Below are 20,354 nucleotides of genomic sequence, written 5' to 3'. Positions count from 1 at the left end.
TTACAGTCTAATTACTTGTGATACTTTGATCCACATAACTGTCTGGTATTGTAGCATGTAATACCCGGAAAACTTTGTTCTAATAAGATGAAGTAAAAGTATCCTCTAATAGTTTATGATGGCAAACACGTAAGAGGTAATCCCACCTCTTGCGGAGCCTTTAAAGGTGGATGCCAGAGAATTATTTAACTAAAAATTGTTGCCTGCTTCATTAACATTTAATTTCTTAAAGAAACTAGTGGAAGATTATTTCTTTATGGGGAATTATTTTCCTTTCCACAGCAAAATGAAGAACATGAAGTTTTAGTATAGCTGACGTTCTTTTCTTTTTTTCTTCTCATTTCTTTTGTATTAATCATGAAACATTTCATTAGTAACATGAACTTAGATCAGGCTTTGGCTCCCGAAGTCAACTAATTGTATATATTACATCTAACTTCTGTTTTGGTCTTAAGTTTATAGTTATGGAAAATGTGCTGTTTAGAATGGGCTGTCTTCAGACAAACTCATCTTGAGCTGAGCACTAAATTTCATTTACTCTTGGATTTTGAGCTTTTTAGTTTTAAAGATGCTTTGGGTATAAGTACATGAGCTATTTTGGCATTTATGCTATGCTTTTGACTACAGGATGCATCTGTATTAGACAGGAGGAAAGAAAATTAATGATGTCTTGTTCTACTTTTCCCAGTCGTGCTATTCATTTTCATTGAATTAACAGAGAAGAAGGATTGAAGATTACTACTTTGCTTCCTGGTAGAAGCCAAAAACCATGCACAATCTTTCTCTCCTTTTGTTATTTTTTACACAGAAGGCAAATGACCAGAGGATTATAGGTATCTTGAGTATACAAGGAGCAGGAATTGGAGAAGAAGACAATGGAAGGGCATCTCAGAAAAATGCACTATAGGAGAAATGTCCTCTCTAATGTTTGTCCTTTTGCAGTTTGCTCTTATCTGATGTTCCAACAGGGTGGTCTTGAAAAAAGACTAAGTGTAACATTGTTTGGTGAAGTGGATTTTACTGGGAGGTGGAAGTCTGTTTCGGTTATCTTTGAGGCCAAGTAGACAGTAGATAGTATTCAAGTAAAATTCTGTTGTTTCTTATGTTGCTTGAGGATACTTCCTGCATACAGGGTATTTAATCAGTTCATACCTGCTTTGGAATATGAAATTATTATGGCCTTTTGTGTTATCCATTTGAGTATTAGTCCCACCTCTAGGGAATGTACTTGCCTGGAGTGTTTTTTTTTTTCATGTTAGTGATGCTATGTCTTAATCAGACTTACCTGGAAAGTTAAAACTAATAATAACATTTCATTAGACTAAAAATAACAGGAGTTGTTTTAAACTGGTTTATTTCAGAAGGCTCAAAGTAACGGCCCTGAAAAACAAGAAAAAGAAGGAGTAATACAGAATTTCAAACGAACTCTTTCAAAAAAAGAAAAAAAAGAAAAGAAGAGGCGTGAAAAAGAGGCATTGCGACAAGCATCAGATAAAGATGATCGACTTCTTCATGGGGATGATATGTAAGTGTCATAAACTTTGGTCAGTTCATGCAACACACATCATCTTTTAAAGGATTTATTCACTTTACCAAATAAGTCCATTTTATTATTTTAGCAGTAGTTGACATAAGTATTTTACTGTCATAAACCAAAATAAAGGTTGGCAAGTTTGGGTATGTTTCCTTCATTAGAGAAGGGAAAGTTTTGTTTTTTGACAGGAAAATAGTACTTGTAGGTGGCTGCATTTGACTTACCACCTGACTACAAGGTTGTTTGTTTTGTGGGTTGTTTTTTGAGATCAGGATTGGTTTTCATTTGTGTAGTACTGCCCTACTTGGACAGGTTTTGCAACTTCCTTCATGTGTCAGTACTGGGCTTTCCAATTCTGTACAGTTACTTAGCTTGATCTTATTTTAAAAAATTAAAGTAGAATTCTATTTAAGCATGAGCAGAAGAAAAGTCATGAGCTACAAGCACATACTAATTCCGCTTCCACATGACTTGCAATATTTGTAACTCACAACAAAGTTAGGGGTGTTATATAAAGTTCCTGTAATGCCTCATCTGTTTCTTTGTGAGAGGTGTAGAAGACCCCTTTTCTTCCTTGAAAGGTAGCAGTTGTCAGTACTTAAATTGGTTGCTGATTATCTCATGTTCATGAACAGTCCTAATACTAGTATAAGTGCTATTAGTATAGAAATGATCTAACAATAACTTAAATGATCTTCTAAATGTATGGATTCCACTTGACTTTTATGAAGTGATGGGGATATATAGAGAGAGTGAGAGAGATTGCTGTGAAAGTAATGCTTCCTATTTGTTTCCATGGAAACTACAATAGGTACAAAGAGTACAATAACACTATTTGATAGAACACGTTTTCAGCTACAAAACACTATTTTTTTAACATGACCCACCTTCGTTTCATATGCACTTCCATGTCAGATGCCATTTTGTCAGACAGCCCCTCTGCTGCCATATGTCACATAGCAACAAAATGTAACAGAATATTGGTGGGAAGGTTCAACCTCTACTGCCATACCAGCAACCATCTGCCTCTGATGTCATGGGCCAACAGAATGAAATAGGAGGCATTGCTTCATTTTCAGGTATTAATGGCAATTTTTCTCTCTTTATTTCAATTAATTTGGCAGTGAGAATTCTCGCCTTGCAGCTGAAGTTTACAAAGATATGCCTGAGACCAGCTTCACTCGCACAATATCTAATCCTGAGGTGGTTATGAAACGACGGCGGCAGCAAAAACTAGAGAAGAGAATGCAGGAATTTCGTAGTTCTGATGGCAGACCAGACTCAGGTATGTAGATTACTTTGGTTAAGTTGGTGTCAATCTGTTTACTGAATGAGTATTTTAAAGGCCAGCATTCCTGTGAATTTGACTTAAATTAACCTTAAAGTACAAAAAGATACTAGAGAAAGCAATAGTTAAATATGGTGTAATGGAACAGAGGATTCATAGAGGTAAGATTTCCACAGGAGTGTACTGTATGACTAGTGTGAGTTAGGGGCAGGTTGTTGGGAGGGAATATGCTTATTGATCTTACTAACAGAGCTGAGCAAGGACAGAATTAGATTTATGAAAGCAACAAATCAGAGAAGCCTTCTGAAATGAATGTGATTCATTTTATTACGAACAATTTCAGTGATCAGCAGTGCAATCAGTGGCACAAATGCAAGATGACAAGGAATATTTGTTCAGCACTGCCTGAAGGGTTCTCTGGTAGATCTTGTGGATTACAGTGATCAAATATTTCTTGTCGTTAATGTGAATATAAAAAACACTGTGGTTGTATAGGCACTGTCATTAGATGCAAGACAAATGGAGCAATTTTAGTAGTATTCTATCCACAGAAGAGTAGTGAAGAATGAGTAGAGGTATAGAAAACATCGCTCGCAAGTGGAGTCTGACATGGGCTTTTCAAAGAGAGGAGAGAGTCTCAGAGATCAGTACAAGCTGGCTGTTAAGATGGGAAAGATCAGTTCTTCATCCAGCTGTTTTCGCTGTTTCATTTTGACCTCTCTAAGAATGGTGAAGATGGTGAAGTGTAGGGTGAAAAGCTTGCTTAGAGAATACAGCATCACTGGAGGCTTTTACCCATGATCAAAATACATTTTGAGGATTTTATGTAAACTACCTTGTATTAATGGGCTGACTAAATGATTTCTAAAGACATTCTTTCTTAGGTTCTGTTAGAAATACAATCAATTACAGTCTTTTTTCTTTTTTTTATTTTTTTCTTTTTATTTTTCTATTCTGTGGTAGCAATGTTAATTGAATTTTGTTTCCAAGGTGGGACGCTGAGAATTTATGCGGACAGTTTAAAACCAAATATACCATACAAGACAATCCTGTTGTCAACTACGGATACTGCAGACTTTGCAGTTATTGAAGCACTGGAGAAATATGGCCTAGAGAAGGAGAACCCCAAGGATTACTGTATCGCTCGTGTAAGTAAAGTTATTATGTCATAATTCTTCCCATGCTTTGTATTTTACTTTGGTTCTTATCAGTGGTTTAAAAATTGAATGGAAAGACTTTGGTAGTTCAACAGCTGACTTCAAAAAAAAAAAAAAAAATTTAACAGCACTAAGAGTTCTTAGATGATTTTTCAGATAAAATCTCATTTTAAGTTGTTACTTGACACACAGGTAAACATGAATAATGAAAGTAATGTGTTTTTGGATTTCATACTGTGGCTTGATGCCACAAAGCGTACTTTTATTTTATACAACTGTGACATATTAGTTAACCCTGCAGAGACCAACATTTGTGCTCTTTGTGCATAAGCTATTATAGAATGGCTTAGGTTGGAAGGGAACTCAAGGATCATCAAGTTCCAACCCCCCTGCCACAGGCAGGGTTGCCAACCGCTAGATCAAGTGCTAGATCAGATTCCCCAGGGCCCCATCCAGCCTGGCCTTCAACACTTCCAGGGGCATCTACAGCATCTCTGGGCAGCGTGTTTCAGCACCTCACCACTCTCTCAGTAAATAACTTCCCCCAAACATCTAATCTAAATCTCCCCTCCTTTAGGTAAAAACCATTCCCCCTTGTCTTATCACTATCTACCCTTGTAAAAAGTTGATTTCCTTCGTGTTTATAAACTCCCTTTAAATACTGGAAGGCTGCAATGAGGTCTTCCCGCAGCCTTCTGTTTTCCAGGCTGAATAAGCCCTATTCACTTGAACTAAATGAGTCTGCTCAGAGTCAGAACTGCTTAGTCCAAACTCTATTAAAGGTGCTTTATGCCTTTCAGTGGTAGCTTACATTCATTAGACATCAGAAAAGATTAAACATTTAACTAAAATTTGCACTGACTTTCAGAATCTAATTATTTAAGGAGTTCTGAGTGGATTTTATAGAATCACTGTTTCTGATAGGTACAGCTGTGTAAAAAAGGCCCATGGACAGTACAGATTAAAAATGATAAACCTCTGTCCAATTCAACTTCTGAAAGAGAATGGTGAGATATGAAAATGTTCATTAACCTGTAACTGTGGTCTCAACTATTAAAGCTAATTTACATTAAGATTTTAAATACTCGTACTTTTTATTATCATAAGGAAGATTTTTTTTTAAGTAATAGTTACTGCACTCTTTCTTATGACAGATCGCTTTTTAAAAATGATTCTCAGTTTTGGCTGTGAAGATTTTCTATGTGTAGTCTTAAGTATGCTAATTATCTTAATACTGTCTATTCTATAAATAAAACTAATGATTCTCAGACGTCAGTATTGTTAAATATGTTTCTGATTTGATGTTGTAGTCTTTCTGATGTTTTGAGAGAATTGTAGCTTGCAGCAGAAACATTGTGACTTTCTTCAGAATTTGAAAGATATTTTGTATTGATCAACTGTTTTGTTTGGAATTAGAGGGTGTTATGATGTATTCCGAAATATCTATATATCAGGAAATTCGTTGAAGTGATTATGTGCTTATATCCCAGGGAAACAGTTGCAAGTACCTGCTGTAATGACCTTCTCCTCTTATACTTCCACTTGTTCTTCAGGCTAGCTTGTGGGTGTTTAATGTAGAAAATAGTCCAGGGAATGTTGCATTGATGTTGGGATTTGAAGGAAATTGCTTTAACTTCATTTTCAGGGAAGCACATTTGTAGAATACCTTGCTTTTTCTGGGGGATACCTCTTCTTCATACCATAAATTTCTATAATTAAGTTCTCTGTTCACATGTTAAATATGAGTGGTACTCATTGACTAATGGCCAATCTTTTAAAGTACCTTTCAAGTGCAGAAAACCTTGCTGTTTTGTTCATCAAAAGTCATTGGCTAAAACCTGTTTGGCCTTTCTGAGTGCCTCTGTTCATTAAGTCTTTGGGTTTTAAAACAGTTCTTGCTTTTTACTGAAGTTGAGTATTTTTAGATTAACCTGACTTTAAAATCTAATTTTTTTTTCCCACATACTTTATGAATTTGCTTTCTTTGCTGGAAATATTAAAACATCCTAGACTCAGCCTGATAATTCTTTCAACGTTGCTTCTTTTTTTGGAAACCTACAAATACGTCAGTAAATGGGTTTCATTGCAGCTTAGCATAACTTCACTGAAGAACCATAGGCGTTCTTTACCTCTGGCAGGGCTTCTTCCCTTACCTTGTTTTTCAAATACTTTATCGTATTCTGTTAGAAACAGATCTTGTACATATTACTATTTTCAACTTCATAAGTTTAAAGCAGTGCACAGTAGAACTGAATAACTTCATTTTCCTATTAGTCGGGATTTGCAAATGCTTTGTTTTCTTTGGGCGGCAGGTGACAAGTCTTAAAAGAAGACTGAAGCAGTTCACATTTATTTAACTATTAAAACAGATATAAAATTACATTACAAGACCTTTGTAAGGCTGCAAAATTACACGTAATCAAGTGCACTCACTTGCGAAGTTTTAGTTGAAACATGAAAATGGTAAGGTTTTTTCCTCAATGCTTACCATTGATAACTTTTATTATAATTATTTCCTATTAGTTGCTTTCTTTCATATTCCACTTTGTTGTATTTCTTGCTGGATCTCTATGCCCAATTCTGAGGTTTTTCCATGTAATCGAGTAAATGCAAGTCTGTTCCGGTGTATATTGCTGGTTTCAGTACACTTGGTTTGTGTTTCCCTGCATAATATGAGGTTCACCGCACATGTCTCAAGATGTCAAATTAATTAGACAGTCTTCCAAGCTACCTGTGTATATTCACTTAGGGCATAAGACATGAGGCATGCAGCAAGCCGGTTAACTCCTAGAATGGAATCTTGATTAGACCTTAGACTTAGCATGCTGCGATTCTTAATTACTTGAGGATAAGATGTAAACTTGTTGTAATGTCAAACAAAAACATGCAGTTTATGGTAAATAGGACTTTCTTTTGTTTGTTTTTTCTTTTTACAGAAACAGACATCAAATACATGAGTGTTTTGGTTTTGGTTTTTTTAACAAGCTCCAATGTGTTTTTTTCAGGGACGTGGGCGGAACCTGTGTTCCTAACTTGCAAGGAAAATTTAAAATGAATTAAAATTCACGTTAAGTAAACGAACCCCTTGTATCTATCTTTACTTACTATTTATTCATTTAAAACACAGTGAGAGATCTTATAGAAGAGCTGTTCTAGTACTGTTTTGTTGGTTTGTTTTATTTGAAACTTTTGATAAGGCTAGATCTGATAACTTTTTCTGTAGCTAAATTTGACCCTTACTTATCACAGGGTACTTAAGTGTTTAAGTATTACCTTCTGTTATTGGTTGGTCACAGAAAGTGTCTTGCAAGGATAAGTTTTAACTTGCTGCGGGTTTCTTTATTTAGGATTCTTAGCTTGTATTTTCTGCATGGTTCATTGGTTTTTGAATCAATAAATGTAGGTTGGAGTAAATTAATGATATGCATGCCTGTGAATACCACCATAAGGAAGCAGAGTATATTCTTCCTGATCTAGTACAGTTGTTTGTTTTTTTTTTTTTGGTAGGTTGCTAGTTGCTAAGACTTGTGACCGTAAGCTAGTTTTTATCCATCTCAAGTTCCTACTGCATTGCAGAAAGCAGAGGAATGTATATACCTGATTCATTAAAGGATATTTAACACCTTCTGTTTCTCACTATGAAAGCAAAGCTGTGTCTGTGAGGCAATAAATAAATAAATAAATCACAGTATAAACTATGTTTTTCCGTAATTCTAAAATGTGGGAAAATCAGCCTTATGCGAGATGGAGGCAGTATTCAAATAAAGCATGGGTGAGATGTTTTCTAAAATTGCTTTGTGATTAGGAGCTTCCTGGCCCGTTAAGCTCAGTTGTGGTGTTCTGTGTCTTTGCTGTAGGTTAGGTCACACGCCTTTTTTTAAGCAAGGTACGTCTGAGTTTATCAGCTCACGCTTCTTGTGAGATGGAAGTAATAGTAACTGACTGGAAGGTCGAGGAGATTACTGCTGTTGTGACCATTTCTCTTCAACTTCTCCATTTTACTATCACTGCTGCTCTTAGTTAAGCGGAATGCCAGTGTAGATGTTAATCCAAGTTCCAAGGCAGAAATTAACATCAGGGTCATGTTGTAGCCCTTGTGTTTTTATTTCTCATCTTTCCTCTAATTTCAGTGCATTTGTATTTTCTTTGGTTTGCTCTCCAATCTAGTATTGTTCAGCCCTTGAGTAAGCAGAATTCTAGTGTGTGGTTTCTGTGTTTTATGCTTGATCTTGAGGGGTTTGCGATTTTTAAAATAGTTGTTTCTTGCGCAAACCTTGAAATATGGTGTTACTTGAGTACCTAATTCAAATTATCCTGTAAGTATAATCAGTTTTAAAATCTGAGATGTGAAGAGGAAAAGAGTGGTTTGGCAAGATAAGGTTTGAGTTTAGATGTATTTCTGTTTCCCTTTGGTTTATAAATTATAATATTTTCCTGAATTCACAGTATCTTGTCTATTTGAAAATCTAATTAAAGATAATGTAATTAGACCTATGTTTAGCCAGGTTTTGCATAGAAAAAGTTTTAGGGAAAGACCAATGACTCAATTAAATACTTGTGATCTTAAATGTACTTATTTCCTGCTTGGAGGAAGATGAAAGGAAGTTTGAGGTGTGTCTGTGGGAACTTAGTTAACACTGCAGTGGGTGTGGAGGGGAGGTGACAAATAAGAGTTAGAAGCCTCTGGAGGGCTGCAGCATGGTTGTGTGCAGCAGCCGATACCTACCTTAACTTTGGAAGGCGTTACCTGGGTCATAGCTCAGAGATAGGAATAATGTGGAGTAGTTCATTTGAAATAGAGCTTCCTGTGGATTTAAATAGCACTGTTAGGATCACAAATGAGGTAGTAAAAGGTTTGTGGGTTTTAAAATGTTATCTACTTATTTATTATTTAAATTCAGACATGAGAAATTTATCTTTAATTTAGAAGCTAGTCACAAACTGTAATCCTGGCTATCGCTGTTTTTATGCTTTATTACTTTGGGGAGCAGTAATGCTAATGTGTGTGAAATAACAGGTCATGTCTCCTTTTGAGTCAAAACAAATGAATCAAGGTTTTCCCTTTCCTCAGCCTCATAAGAGTGTAGCTATAAAAAGTGTGAACACTTTGAGGTTAGTTCCCAAAGTATGCATATTTTTGGTTCCTCCTCAAAGCTAGACAGCATGAAGCATTTGTCAGATGCTCTAGTTTTTACACTTACTCTCTGTATAGACCAGGTGAAGGTTAAGCACAACAGGGATGCAAGTGGTATCACAGTGTTCTCTTTGCCAGCTTGTCTTGCTGCTTCTAAAGATACTTACAAGTTGCTTTAACAGAATGGCTTTAGCAAAGTGAAAGTGTGTAAGATGGTGAAGGAAACTTCAGTTCTGTTTTTCAGCTATCACTTCCACTGATGTTTCACTTCTGTTTTCTTGATTGTTGAGAAATTGAAATAATTTTGTTTGCTGAAGGTTGACCTTGTCTAGTTTAAGTCTAACTAGCTTTCCTTTGTTTTTAAATTTGCCTGATATTCTGGGAAATGTGGTTAACCACAAGTTAGAAGAAGCCTTGGAAAGCAAAATGTATTTCAAGTTACTTAATTCGTTTTATCTGCTGTTATCTAAAAAAAATATGCATATACATATACATACATATATATGTATCTTAAAAATAAATTAGAAGATATACCCCTGAATACTCTGAGTGTCTAGTAACACCTCTGAAAGCTTGCAATTGTTCTTTTCTAGGTCATTCTGCCTCCTGGTGCTCAGCACTCTGATGATAAAGGTGCTAAAGAAACTATTCTAGATGATGATGAGTGTCCACTTCAGATATTCAGGGAATGGCCCAGTGATAAAGGTATGCTGGAAAAGCTTTAAGTGATTTTTGTGCATTGAGTACTGTAAGCTATGTCTGTGGATGCCTGTAAAGCAGGAAATTGGAACATCTGTTTTTGGAGGCACTTTTAAGTCTAGGTGCCTTTAGTTATTTACCATTTCATTCAGCACCGGTTATAGTAATACATCCTTAGGCAGTGGAAGGGTTATACATTTCATCCTGAAGTTTTTGAATGATCCATCATGGAGAGGTATTAATCTTTCAAACAGTCCTAACTTACAAGTAACTACATAAATGCCAGGAACTTAGTAAGCTGAAAGTAATCCTGTAGAAAACTTATAAAACAATAGATATTGGATGTGTGCTTATTCACTGATAGTGTGACTCAAAGGATATATAATACTGTGTTTTAGGAATACTAGTCTTTCAGTTGAAAAGGCGGCCTCCTGATTATGTCCCAAAGAAATCCAAGAAAATAGCTGACGGAAAGCCATTAAAGGGGAAGGAAAGAGTTGACGGGTCTGGCTACGGCTCTTGCCTTCCTCCTGAGAAACTACCATACCTGGTAGAACTAAGCCCAGGTAAGAATTCTGCTTATCTAGTAAACTAAATTACCGTATTATGTAGCCGTGTCAGTTTTTTTTCTACAAATAAGAGTTCCATTGAAAACAGAAGTCTGATGTTGACGGTATAAGTGAACATCACTTCAGTGCTTGTCTCCTCCTGTCAGATTCTGAATTTGGAATATCTAGATGCAGTTGTTTCATGTTGCTATCATATTGGAATAAATATTGTCATTTTATTGGAATAAAAAATGCAAAAAGGGAGAAATGTTTGACTAAGACTTTATTAGCCTGGTTTCAAATGCGTATGATGTTTTACATGTGTCAAAAAAAAAACAAACCCAAACATTCCTTCAGTTCTCACCTTCCTTTGGATTTGAAGGTTTAAAACTTGGTAATTAGTAGAACAGTTTAATACAACATCCTTTGATTTTAAAATGAGTAGGACTCTTTACCTCATTGCTGTCCTATATCCACTGATTTTTCTGGAGGACTAAGTACACTGAGGCCTCTCTTCTTGAACTAAGTGCGGATATTCTTGGTAGTTTAAAAATATACATATGTATGCCATTTTCAAAACACTTAAAATCTACCTAAATCCTATTTTTGTTGCAAATATGGCTGTTTGGGGGAAGGAGAAAAAAAAAAAAAAAAAACAACCAGAAAAGCATTTCTTAACTCTGTTATCTTATGTTTAGAAGTATACTGCAACATACCTTACAAGTTGCATTTGGCAGTGCCGTGCATTAAAAATAAATTTTTAGAAGGACAAGAACATGAATTTTTAAATCAAACTCATTCACTGAACATTTTTCAGCCTGTGCATAAACTTCAGATCGCTAGCAAGGCTGTGCTTTAGTTTAGACTTCTTTGCAACCCTTTGGACTTCTTCATCATGGACAGTTTTATGATATAGGGACATCTAAGGGAGCTTGTTTGTTTATAACATGCCAAATTTTAAAACACATAAACTTCTCATTTGTGTTGTTTTCATGTTTAGAGATTGGGATGTAGACTTTTAACATCTATATGGTTTAGTTATCTGCTGCTCCTTTTATTAACAGCTCTAACTAGGATGTATTCAGATATCCAAACAAGTGATTTACAAATTGAAGTCTGGTTGCTTACCTTTCACGTAGCAAGGTTGAAATCCGTTCTGTAAAAAGAGTTACTCTAACACTTTGCGTGCAGTTCTGATTATAGTCAAATAGCGTTGGGTTTTTTGTTTGTTATATAGACAGGTGAAATTAACAGTATATAGTGTTAAATATATTTTGTCTTGTGTTCTACAGGTTGAAGTTAGATTAACCAAAGAATATTCTGTGGGTTTTTTTTTAATAGTACTTTCTATTGTTATTGTTCTCTAAACTGTTACTCTTCATAGAGCCTAGTTGCTTTAGTATTAAAATGCTGCCTTGGCAGTGGAGTGAAACATCTGGTTACTGAGAAATGAAAAACAGTCTGAAATGACACAGGTGGCAAGGCTGTGCACTGAGCCTTCACACATTGCCTGTGGGACTGACCTATTGTTCACATTTTTCTTCTAACAGCTTGTTGTTGCTTTCCTAAACAATAATAGGAGTTGTTTTATTCAGTAGCTTTGTAGAACTGATGTCTTTATATACTGTGCAGTTTCTAAAGTTGAATGAGTTAAATGCACTTCATCCTTATAAATTGGGTAAGTGTTGTCTGGCTACAGTTTTCACCCTTTCCTGTCTTTTCTTTTCCTGCCCTCTTCCGCATGTTCTGCATGGTATCTCTCTGCTGCTGCTGCCTTCACCTGGGTCCTCTGCATGTGTTTCTAACCCCAGGGAGAAGGAATCACTTTGCCTACTACAACTATCACGCTTATGAAGGTAACGCTATATTTAATACTGTTCTCTCATTAGCCACTAAAAACATCGCTGGCTGTGAATCTTTTGTTTCTTTTGAGCAAATGAAAGGCTGTCTTGATTATCTTACTGTTTTTTTTCCAAGGGACCGCTCTGTGAAGTAGTTGTCTCGCTTGTCAGCTACAATTTAATTGTTCTTGGTGAATAGATATCAAATAGGTCATGAATGTGCTACTAACCAAAGAGCTCAACCTTCCAGCTAAGATTAACAGTTAAGTTTTGAGGGATGATCTACAAATAGTATTGTGGTAGGAAGAAATCGTTCTTTGATTCATCTACTTGCAGAATTCATAGTTAAGTGAGTTTGGTAAATGGCATGAAACTTAACTGTGTTCCTCAATGTTTGATGCATTGAAGATGTCATCACAAATGATTTTTGTTACAGGAAATAGTGTTTGGACCACTAGAAAATGAGCTCAATTTCTGCTTTGTAGTGTTCCATAACATCCTTTTGTATTTCTAATTGCAATTTTACATTGTTGTCTAACAGTAACAGCATACATCAAAGAGATATGGGTATACTTAGCAGAAGTCTTATCGGTAGTGTTTGAAATTGATAATCTAATCTACACATCATTATGGATCTTTGATTCTCCTTTGATTCTGTCTCCACATTAAGTGTAACGTGCAGATGTATTCTTGTCCATTTGGCGAAAAAGGGACATTATGCCACTTTCTTCTGACATTAGGAGTCAAGATACCGGCATTTCTACCAAAGTGTAATTTCCTTTAATATCATTTTTTAATATCCTTTTCCTCATTTTATATTGTAGACTGCTATAAAAGTAGCATATGGGTTGTGAGTTAGTATTCTAGAATCTCTTCAGAACAACGTATTTCTCAAGATATATACAGTGTACTTGGATATATCACAGAAGCAACTCAATGATGAAGCTAAGATGGAAACGTACTTCCATCAAAGCACTGGCTCTGTTCTTGCAGAAGAATCTGGCAGTCTTGAATAGCACACTCTGTGCAATTACACTAATTCGGTATGTGTGCTACTAGAAGCATATCCTGTTTTTCCACTCCTGCACAGCTGCTTGTGTCGCAGATTGGTTTGTATGACTTTTATAGGCTGAAGATTAAATTCCGCGCCATGTAATAGAGGATGCAACTCAGTAGCTTGTGGCTGTAAATACAGCAGTGAGCAATTGTCTCTGTATTCTGAATCTTGCAAGTGAATCAATAAGATGAGATTAGTCTGATAGTAACAGAAATGAAGTGAGATATGACAGTACTGCAGATAGATGATACTCTGTAGGTTATCATATAATCGTGGAATGATTTTAGTTGGAAAGGCCATTAAGATCACTTGTGATTGTGATGGCTGATGAATTCAAAAGTATTATTAACTTCAGTTGTTCAGTCATAATCTTTGAAGGATGAGAAAAATGACAAAAACACATCTTCATGATGTGAGCCTGTAGCATTTATCCTCCTAGTCTAAAAAATAATAAAGGGTTAAAAATAAAAATAAAAAACCTTTCTTCCTGCCTCACTTCATAAAAGCAACCATGAATTGTAGAATTGTCAGCAATGGGAAAGGCTGAGAACATACAGATATAACAACTAAGAAAGAAGATTTACTAGAAGTTGGCTAAGATTAAAAACCTTGGCCAGAGCGATTTCCCCAGCCAACCTTCTTTCTGAGAACAGAACTGCAGTATCGTGGTAACACTTTTCCGCGTTAGATTGAAAAAGCTTAGTTGTCTGTCACATTCCTCGCTGAATCTTCCTTTACCACAGATGTTTGCTGTTGGCTCTTTCTGTTAGCAGTGCATATCTTGTCTGAAATTCAATAGCAGACTTCATCTTTTGACTTTGATAAGATATTTCAAATCTGTCAATCCCATTTTTTTTTTTTAAACCTCTTAAGCGCTAAGAGTTTAGATGGGAGGAAATTTCCTGCGTGAGTTACTATAGCAATGCAAGCTTAAACTAAGTTTTAAGTAAATAGGCACAATGCCTGTAGAGATGGGAGTCATTTATTTCCTATTTTCTGATTTACATCATTTTGTTTAGTCTGGTTTCAAGTAGATGCTTTTTATTTCACTGAGTAATTTCAAGCACTGGATTCGCAAAATCAATTTGAAACCCTCTCCAGAGTTGTGTAGGGTTCACCTTGTAGTGGTGAATTACTGCAGTAAAAAGCAACATCTGTGAAAGGAGGCCTGTATTGTCTTTTTCTGTTGTATAAAACTGTATGTTTATGTTATGAATCACTGAGTTTATGTACTTAACAGTGATTATTCACTTTTGCTCACAACTCATTTTTATATGCAGTATTTAGTGCAGTATTGAATCTTAACTGCATAAGGCAAACCATGAAAACTGTATTAGAGTGATAGCACAGAGAGCAATAGAACACCACAGTTTTAACAGGTTTTGTATAAACAGTTTCACTAGTGAGTATAGTTGAAGAGTAATTTATGATGCATCTTATTGTACCGTGTGTTTTATAGTGTTTTTTAAAAGCCCTTTTCTGTAAGTCACTGTTTCCTGCATTGTCTTAGGTACTGAGATCTCTTTTTTGATGGAGGATTATTTTCTGAAATAGAAGTTTTCAACCTGTGATAGGCAGTGTACACAGATGCGTATGTTTCTTTGCATGTGTACTTCCATCATGGGGGAGAAAACAACTTGTGAAACTTAACTTCAAATGCCAACTGTACCAAATGTATCTGAAACCTTGTAGCGTTACTGGGGAAAACTTTGTCAGGCAGATAAGTTTATGTATGGTTAACTCAGTTTCTTCATTAATTGTCCTCAGTTCTTCAGCTTGTGTCTGGGAGACTGATGTTCCTATTTAATTTTTTAAACTTAAAACCAAAATAACAAAACCCAACCACCTAACACCACTAGATATTTCCTGCACCTGTTTAGCTCTGCTTATGTTGTTTAGCCATGAATGTCATAAGTAGAATACAGGCCATCCTGGCCAAATATTTACTTATGCATTCATATTAAGTGAACAAGTTTTGAGTAGGATTCATACTTTTTCTTTATACCTTTTTCTTTTTTTCCAGTATTTTTTGTTAATGTCCATCTTTCTGAGTACTTTGACCTTTCAAATTTCTGAATTAAAAGAAAATAATTACTATGTTAGATATAAAATCTCGATGTATGATTTTTTTTACTGCACAACTTCTGGATCTTAAGACATATGACTTAAATCATATACATCTCCTTTCCAAACAAGCAGAAGTGCTGAAGTTCAACCCTTAAAGGCTAAGAACAGCCTTCTTGGACTTTGGTCGTCTGGGCTTTGCCACAGATAGGGCAGAAATGCAGCCTGCTGTAATGCCTTCTGAGGAATGCATTCTAAACAACATTTAGATGAGCATCTAGCTGTCAAAAATCAGGAAATACAGGACTTTGCATGACTATGTAAAGCAATTTTCCTTCCTTCTACACGCCTCCCCTGCTGTAGAGCAAAATGGTCTTTTTTAGAGACATTTGTTCCTTTGTAGAACTTAGGATAATTCTCTCCAAAATTTACTCTCAGTCTCCTAGTGTCAGTTCTGTAAAACTGGAATCTGAGTAAAGGGAGAAAATGTGATGTTTGGATTATGTAATAAATCAATGAAAGAGCCACTCTAGGTTTTGATGTGTGGGTTTTGGGGAGACACGGTGACAAGAATTGGGGTTAAGCAGCCAAATGAATTCAGTTGTGTATTATATGTCTGCATTTGATGATGCTGAAGGGGCAGGTGTGTAATCTCTGAATAGGATTGTTAAGTATTTTAAAAGTGCCCACTGTTTAAATTGCTGAAGATAGTGTTAGTATTACCATGTTTAGTATATAGTCTTATTGGGTGCATGTCTGTATATTCAAATATTGGGTTTAAAAAGAGTTTTATCCCTGTACCTTTAAAAAAAAAAAAAAAAAGTTTGGAGGGCTGACTGCTCTCACTGTTTAATATTATTTTTTTCCTGATGGATTATGACACGCTACTATTTTATGGCAGTGATTCTAAATTTGTTCAGTAATGGGAGGTCACTATTGTGTCAGCATGTAATTTTGATATTTAGAATGCTACTCTGTGAACTGCCTCTGCCTGTTGTCTTGATGTCCCACTAACATCACAGCACCCCCAGAAGAAGCATATTCCTAGGAGCACCTGTTACACTTTTACCCATATCAATACAGTTTAAATCCTATTGATGATTCATCCTTTTCCCATTCACTTCGTGTGTTCTGTTTCTGTTTTGTATTTTCATCTTGTTGCTTCACTTCCTTTGTATCTTCAGCTTTTGATCAATGTTCTTAACTGTTACGTTTTAACTGTGTTGTTGACTGTAGTTCATTTAATACTTTTCATTGAAGGATGATTCAAGTGCTTCATAGATTAAGTGAAATTTTATGGTTAAATTGAATGTGTTCTGTCTTTAATAAACAATGCTGGGAGTTAATAATCAGATTTATGGAGGTTCTGTTTATATTGATTTTCATTTAAAATTTGAAAATGGCTGGAATTCTTCTGAAAACAATATCACTGGGTGGGCCATAGCTTTAATAATATTCTCTAGTATTTTGCAGGGGTTACTTTAAACCATTCTTTATGTCCACAGTTAAGAAAGTCTCTTCTGCAGCTTCCCTCCCTTTTTTTTGCATGCTCCCTTTGGCGGAAAAAAATAGGATTGAAGTCAGAAGTAAAAGTATTGGTTTAGTGTCTTAAGTATTTTCTGAGAAGTGGGAAGGATTTATTTATATGCCAAAACCCATTATGGTAGCCTGTGAAGACAACAACTAAATTTTATGCTGCATCTTGTGTATCTCGCTACATTTTGATTTATTTGGAGAATATGTACTTGGGGGGATGTGAGGAAGAAGATAAAGTTAATCTTTGACCACATTTTCTTGTGAGATGAAAATATGAATCAATGGAACTGTAAAGATAAGGCTCAGGAGTGCTACAGTCCTGTCTATCAAGACTAAAGCCATCATAGATTTAAAAACAAACAAAAAAAATTTAAGATTCTCATTTAATGTCATCCTATTTCAGTATTTTGTGAATAGAAAACAGTTTAGCATGTCAGCCACTCACTTGATTGTAGATGTTGCTGATAATCTGTGCTTTTACTGAAAACTATAAATATTATGATTACAGTAATATACAGATTTTTCCAATTATTTTCAAAATAATTTTAGACCATATTTGCATACATGAAATCTTAAGAGGTTAACAAAAATTGTGTTACTTAAACTCTCAAGGAAATAGACAAAGTTTTCGAAAGTATGTTCAGAACAGTAGTTCCTGATTACTTTGCTCTTTGTACTTTCAGATAACAGCACTCTGTTGCCAGGGCCCTGTTTACTTTCCATGGTTTTAGACTCTGATGAACAACTTAAAAGTATACAACAAGTCTTGAATGATAGTCACTCAAATTTTTGTTGTTGCTTTTTCATTTTTGTTTTAATTTTCTTCATGAATATTGTTGCTCTAAATTAAGTTTCTGGAAGACAATTATTGTACATTTGAGCTTTAATAACTTGTGAATTAATATTTGTCATTTGTTCCACAGATGGTTCTGACTCCAGAGATAAACCAAAGCTTTATCGTCTACAATTAAGTGTCACTGAAGTTGGAACTGAAAAATTTGACGACAATTCCATTCAGGTATGGAGAAAGAGCAGACCCAGATGACAGAACTGAGGGCTGGAGCACCTCTCCTATGAAGGAAAGCTGAGGGTGTTGGGTTTGTTTAGCCTGGAGAAGAGAAGTCTGCAGGGACACCTCCACTGAAGCCTTCCAGTACTTAAATGGACCTTATAAACAGGAGAGAGACTGACTGTTTACATGGACGGATAGAGACAGGACAAGGGGGAACAATTTTAAACTAAAACGGGAAATTTAGATTAGATATGAGAAGGAAATTCTTTACTCAAAGGGTGGTGATTCCCCATCCCTGGAGGCATTCGAGACCAGGTTGGACGAGGCCCTGCGCAGCCTGATCTAGTACATGATTTCATGGTTGGCAACCCTGCCCATGGAAGGGAGTTGCAGCTGGATGGGCTTTTAGATCTCTTCCAACCCAGCCCATTCTATGATTATTTAAAAAGGTATATTCTTTTTTTACTTATTTTTTTTAATTTCCAATAGTATGTATTAGTATTATCCTAATTGCTTCGTGACTTTCAAGTCCTAATGTCTTAACCCCTTTGAGTGACATAGGATTTTTAAGGTGCGTAAACAGTTATATGGGGTTCATGCTGCATGCTGGGAGATCTCTTCTAGCACCCTGCATCTATGTCTGTGTGGCAAGCTGGCCTATAAATACTTTCACTGTGATATTTTATGTTGAAACAACCAATGGAGAAAAACATAGTTCTAAACAGCATGTGGACAAAGAATTTAATACCTTTTCATTAAAGGATTCTTGTTGCATGTTTTAGTTAAATGTGTAGTTTATTACTCCTGGAAGGAAGATTGAAGTGAAGCTCACATGACTTTAGTACCACACATTTGTGTTGAATTCATAAGCAAGCAGAGTTATGCTACTAGTCAGTAAATAGGGTAAGCTGCAGCTCCATCTTACCATTTTAATTTCTGCTGCTGTATAATGTAATTTATTTCATGTTAATAATTTCTTTTTGCAGTTATTTGGTCCAGGAATTCAGCCTCATCATTGTGACCTCACTAATATGGATGGAGTTGTTACTGTAACCCCAAGAAACATTGATGCGGAAACGTATGTAGAAGGTCAGCGTATTTCAGAAACCACTATGCTTCAAAGTGGAATGAAGGTTCAGTTTGGATCATCTCACGTGTTTAAGTTTGTGGATCCCACTCAGGACCATATTATTCCTAAAAGACCTATTGATGCAAGCCTTATGGTCAAAGGCCCAAGGCACAAAGCTGGGTGAGTACAATAAGAAGCCCTGGAAAAACAAAGAATGAGAATGTTATAAATGGCCAATGATTAGAGCATGATTTTAAATGAGTTCCAAGTAACTGCTTTTAAATATTAACCGTGTTATAGCTATTTTAATACTTGAGCTCCACCTTGTGATTTTTTTTAGGATTAGCAAGCATCTGTGTCAATATGAAATACTCAGATTAAGCAGGGAGCTAAATGTTTCAATATGCCAACCATTTTTACAGTGTGATTACTTGTCTCATAGTTTCTGTGTTGCAAGAACTAACAGTACAGAAGAGCATCTTACTGTTTCTCTACATTTATCTTTTTAATAAGTGCATAATGAAAATATTATGATTTTAGTGACTTGCATTCTCTTCAGTGGCTATAGAAATGGTTAGTAGAAACAATCTCAATATCAAACGGTATGGCATGAAATAAATGCATTGTATTCTCCATCCTGTCAGGGTCAAAATGAAACTGCTATGACAGTATGCAGTCGTTTAGGAAAGAAAGATGTGGCTTAGAGAACAATGAGTCTCTTTTGGCCAGTCTGCTGAGTGAACAGATGTCGATTTCAAATATTTTTCTTCACTTTATTGTAATGTGGAAGTATACTTTGTGCTTCTTGTTTGTTTGTTTGTTTGTTTGTTTTAAAAAAAAAGAAAGAAAAGCACTAGAAAATGAGAAAATATTGGAAGTGTCTTTCCTGTTCTTCATTATGAGTGAAACATAAGCCGTTCATCCAGTCTGAAGTCCAAGAAAATTATGGAGAGTTTTTGGAAGTTAATACATCAAACTGGTACTTACATAGAATGTACCAACCATGCAGAGACACTTACCATTTGGAAATAAATTCCATTTTCTTAAATCAAAGAGCCGGGATGTCCAGTGATTTGCTTCCTCCTAGCTAGGAGAAGGCAGCCCTTTGCCTTAGACATACTAAAATTTTACTGATCACAAATGGAAGAAGCCTATCTATATCTTCAGTCATGCCATTCATTAGAACGGATTGGACTGGAAGTGAACCTTAAGCCCACCCAGATCCAACCTCCTTGTGTGGGCAGGGTTACCCCCCGCATCAGCTCAGGCTGCCCAGGGTCCCATCCAACCTGGCCTCAAACACCTCCAGGGATGGTGTATCCACAGCTTCTCTGGGCAGCCTGTGTCAGCAAGTCTACTGCAGTGAATATAACATGCTGAAAATATTTCAGTGGCTTTTTTTTTTCTCAGTTTAT

At 35.8% G+C, this 20,354-nt stretch overlaps 1 protein-coding gene across 16 annotated transcripts in view; it reads left to right on the top strand.

The window, feature by feature from the left end:
- AFDN (afadin, adherens junction formation factor) overlaps positions 1–20,354 on the top strand; it is a 118,744-nt gene that overhangs the window by 37,517 nt on the left and 60,873 nt on the right. For 13 of the 16 annotated variants that reach the window (XR_002436551.1, XM_021390302.1, XM_021390306.1 and 10 more), the window contains exons 4-11: positions 1,362–1,525; positions 2,659–2,819; positions 3,813–3,970; positions 9,707–9,818; positions 10,211–10,378; positions 12,172–12,216; positions 17,782–17,876; positions 18,857–19,119. Coding sequence is in view for 15 of the 16 variants with exons in the window: in XM_021390302.1 (XP_021245977.1) it covers positions 1,362–1,525; positions 2,659–2,819; positions 3,813–3,970; positions 9,707–9,818; positions 10,211–10,378; positions 12,172–12,216; positions 17,782–17,876; positions 18,857–19,119 (1,166 nt within the window). In the remaining variant the exon portion in view is untranslated. The remainder of the gene's footprint in view (positions 1–1,361; positions 1,526–2,658; positions 2,820–3,812; positions 3,971–9,706; positions 9,819–10,210; positions 10,379–12,171; positions 12,217–17,781; positions 17,877–18,856; positions 19,120–20,354) is intronic. The other 3 variants (XM_021390307.1, XM_021390316.1, XM_021390308.1) reach the window with 1 other exon arrangement.

Source organism: Numida meleagris, chromosome 3 (genome assembly GCF_002078875.1).
Source record: "Numida meleagris isolate 19003 breed g44 Domestic line chromosome 3, NumMel1.0, whole genome shotgun sequence".
Taxonomy (NCBI): Eukaryota; Metazoa; Chordata; class Aves; order Galliformes; family Numididae; genus Numida; species Numida meleagris.
This window is presented reverse-complemented; position numbering and strand designations above follow the sequence as displayed.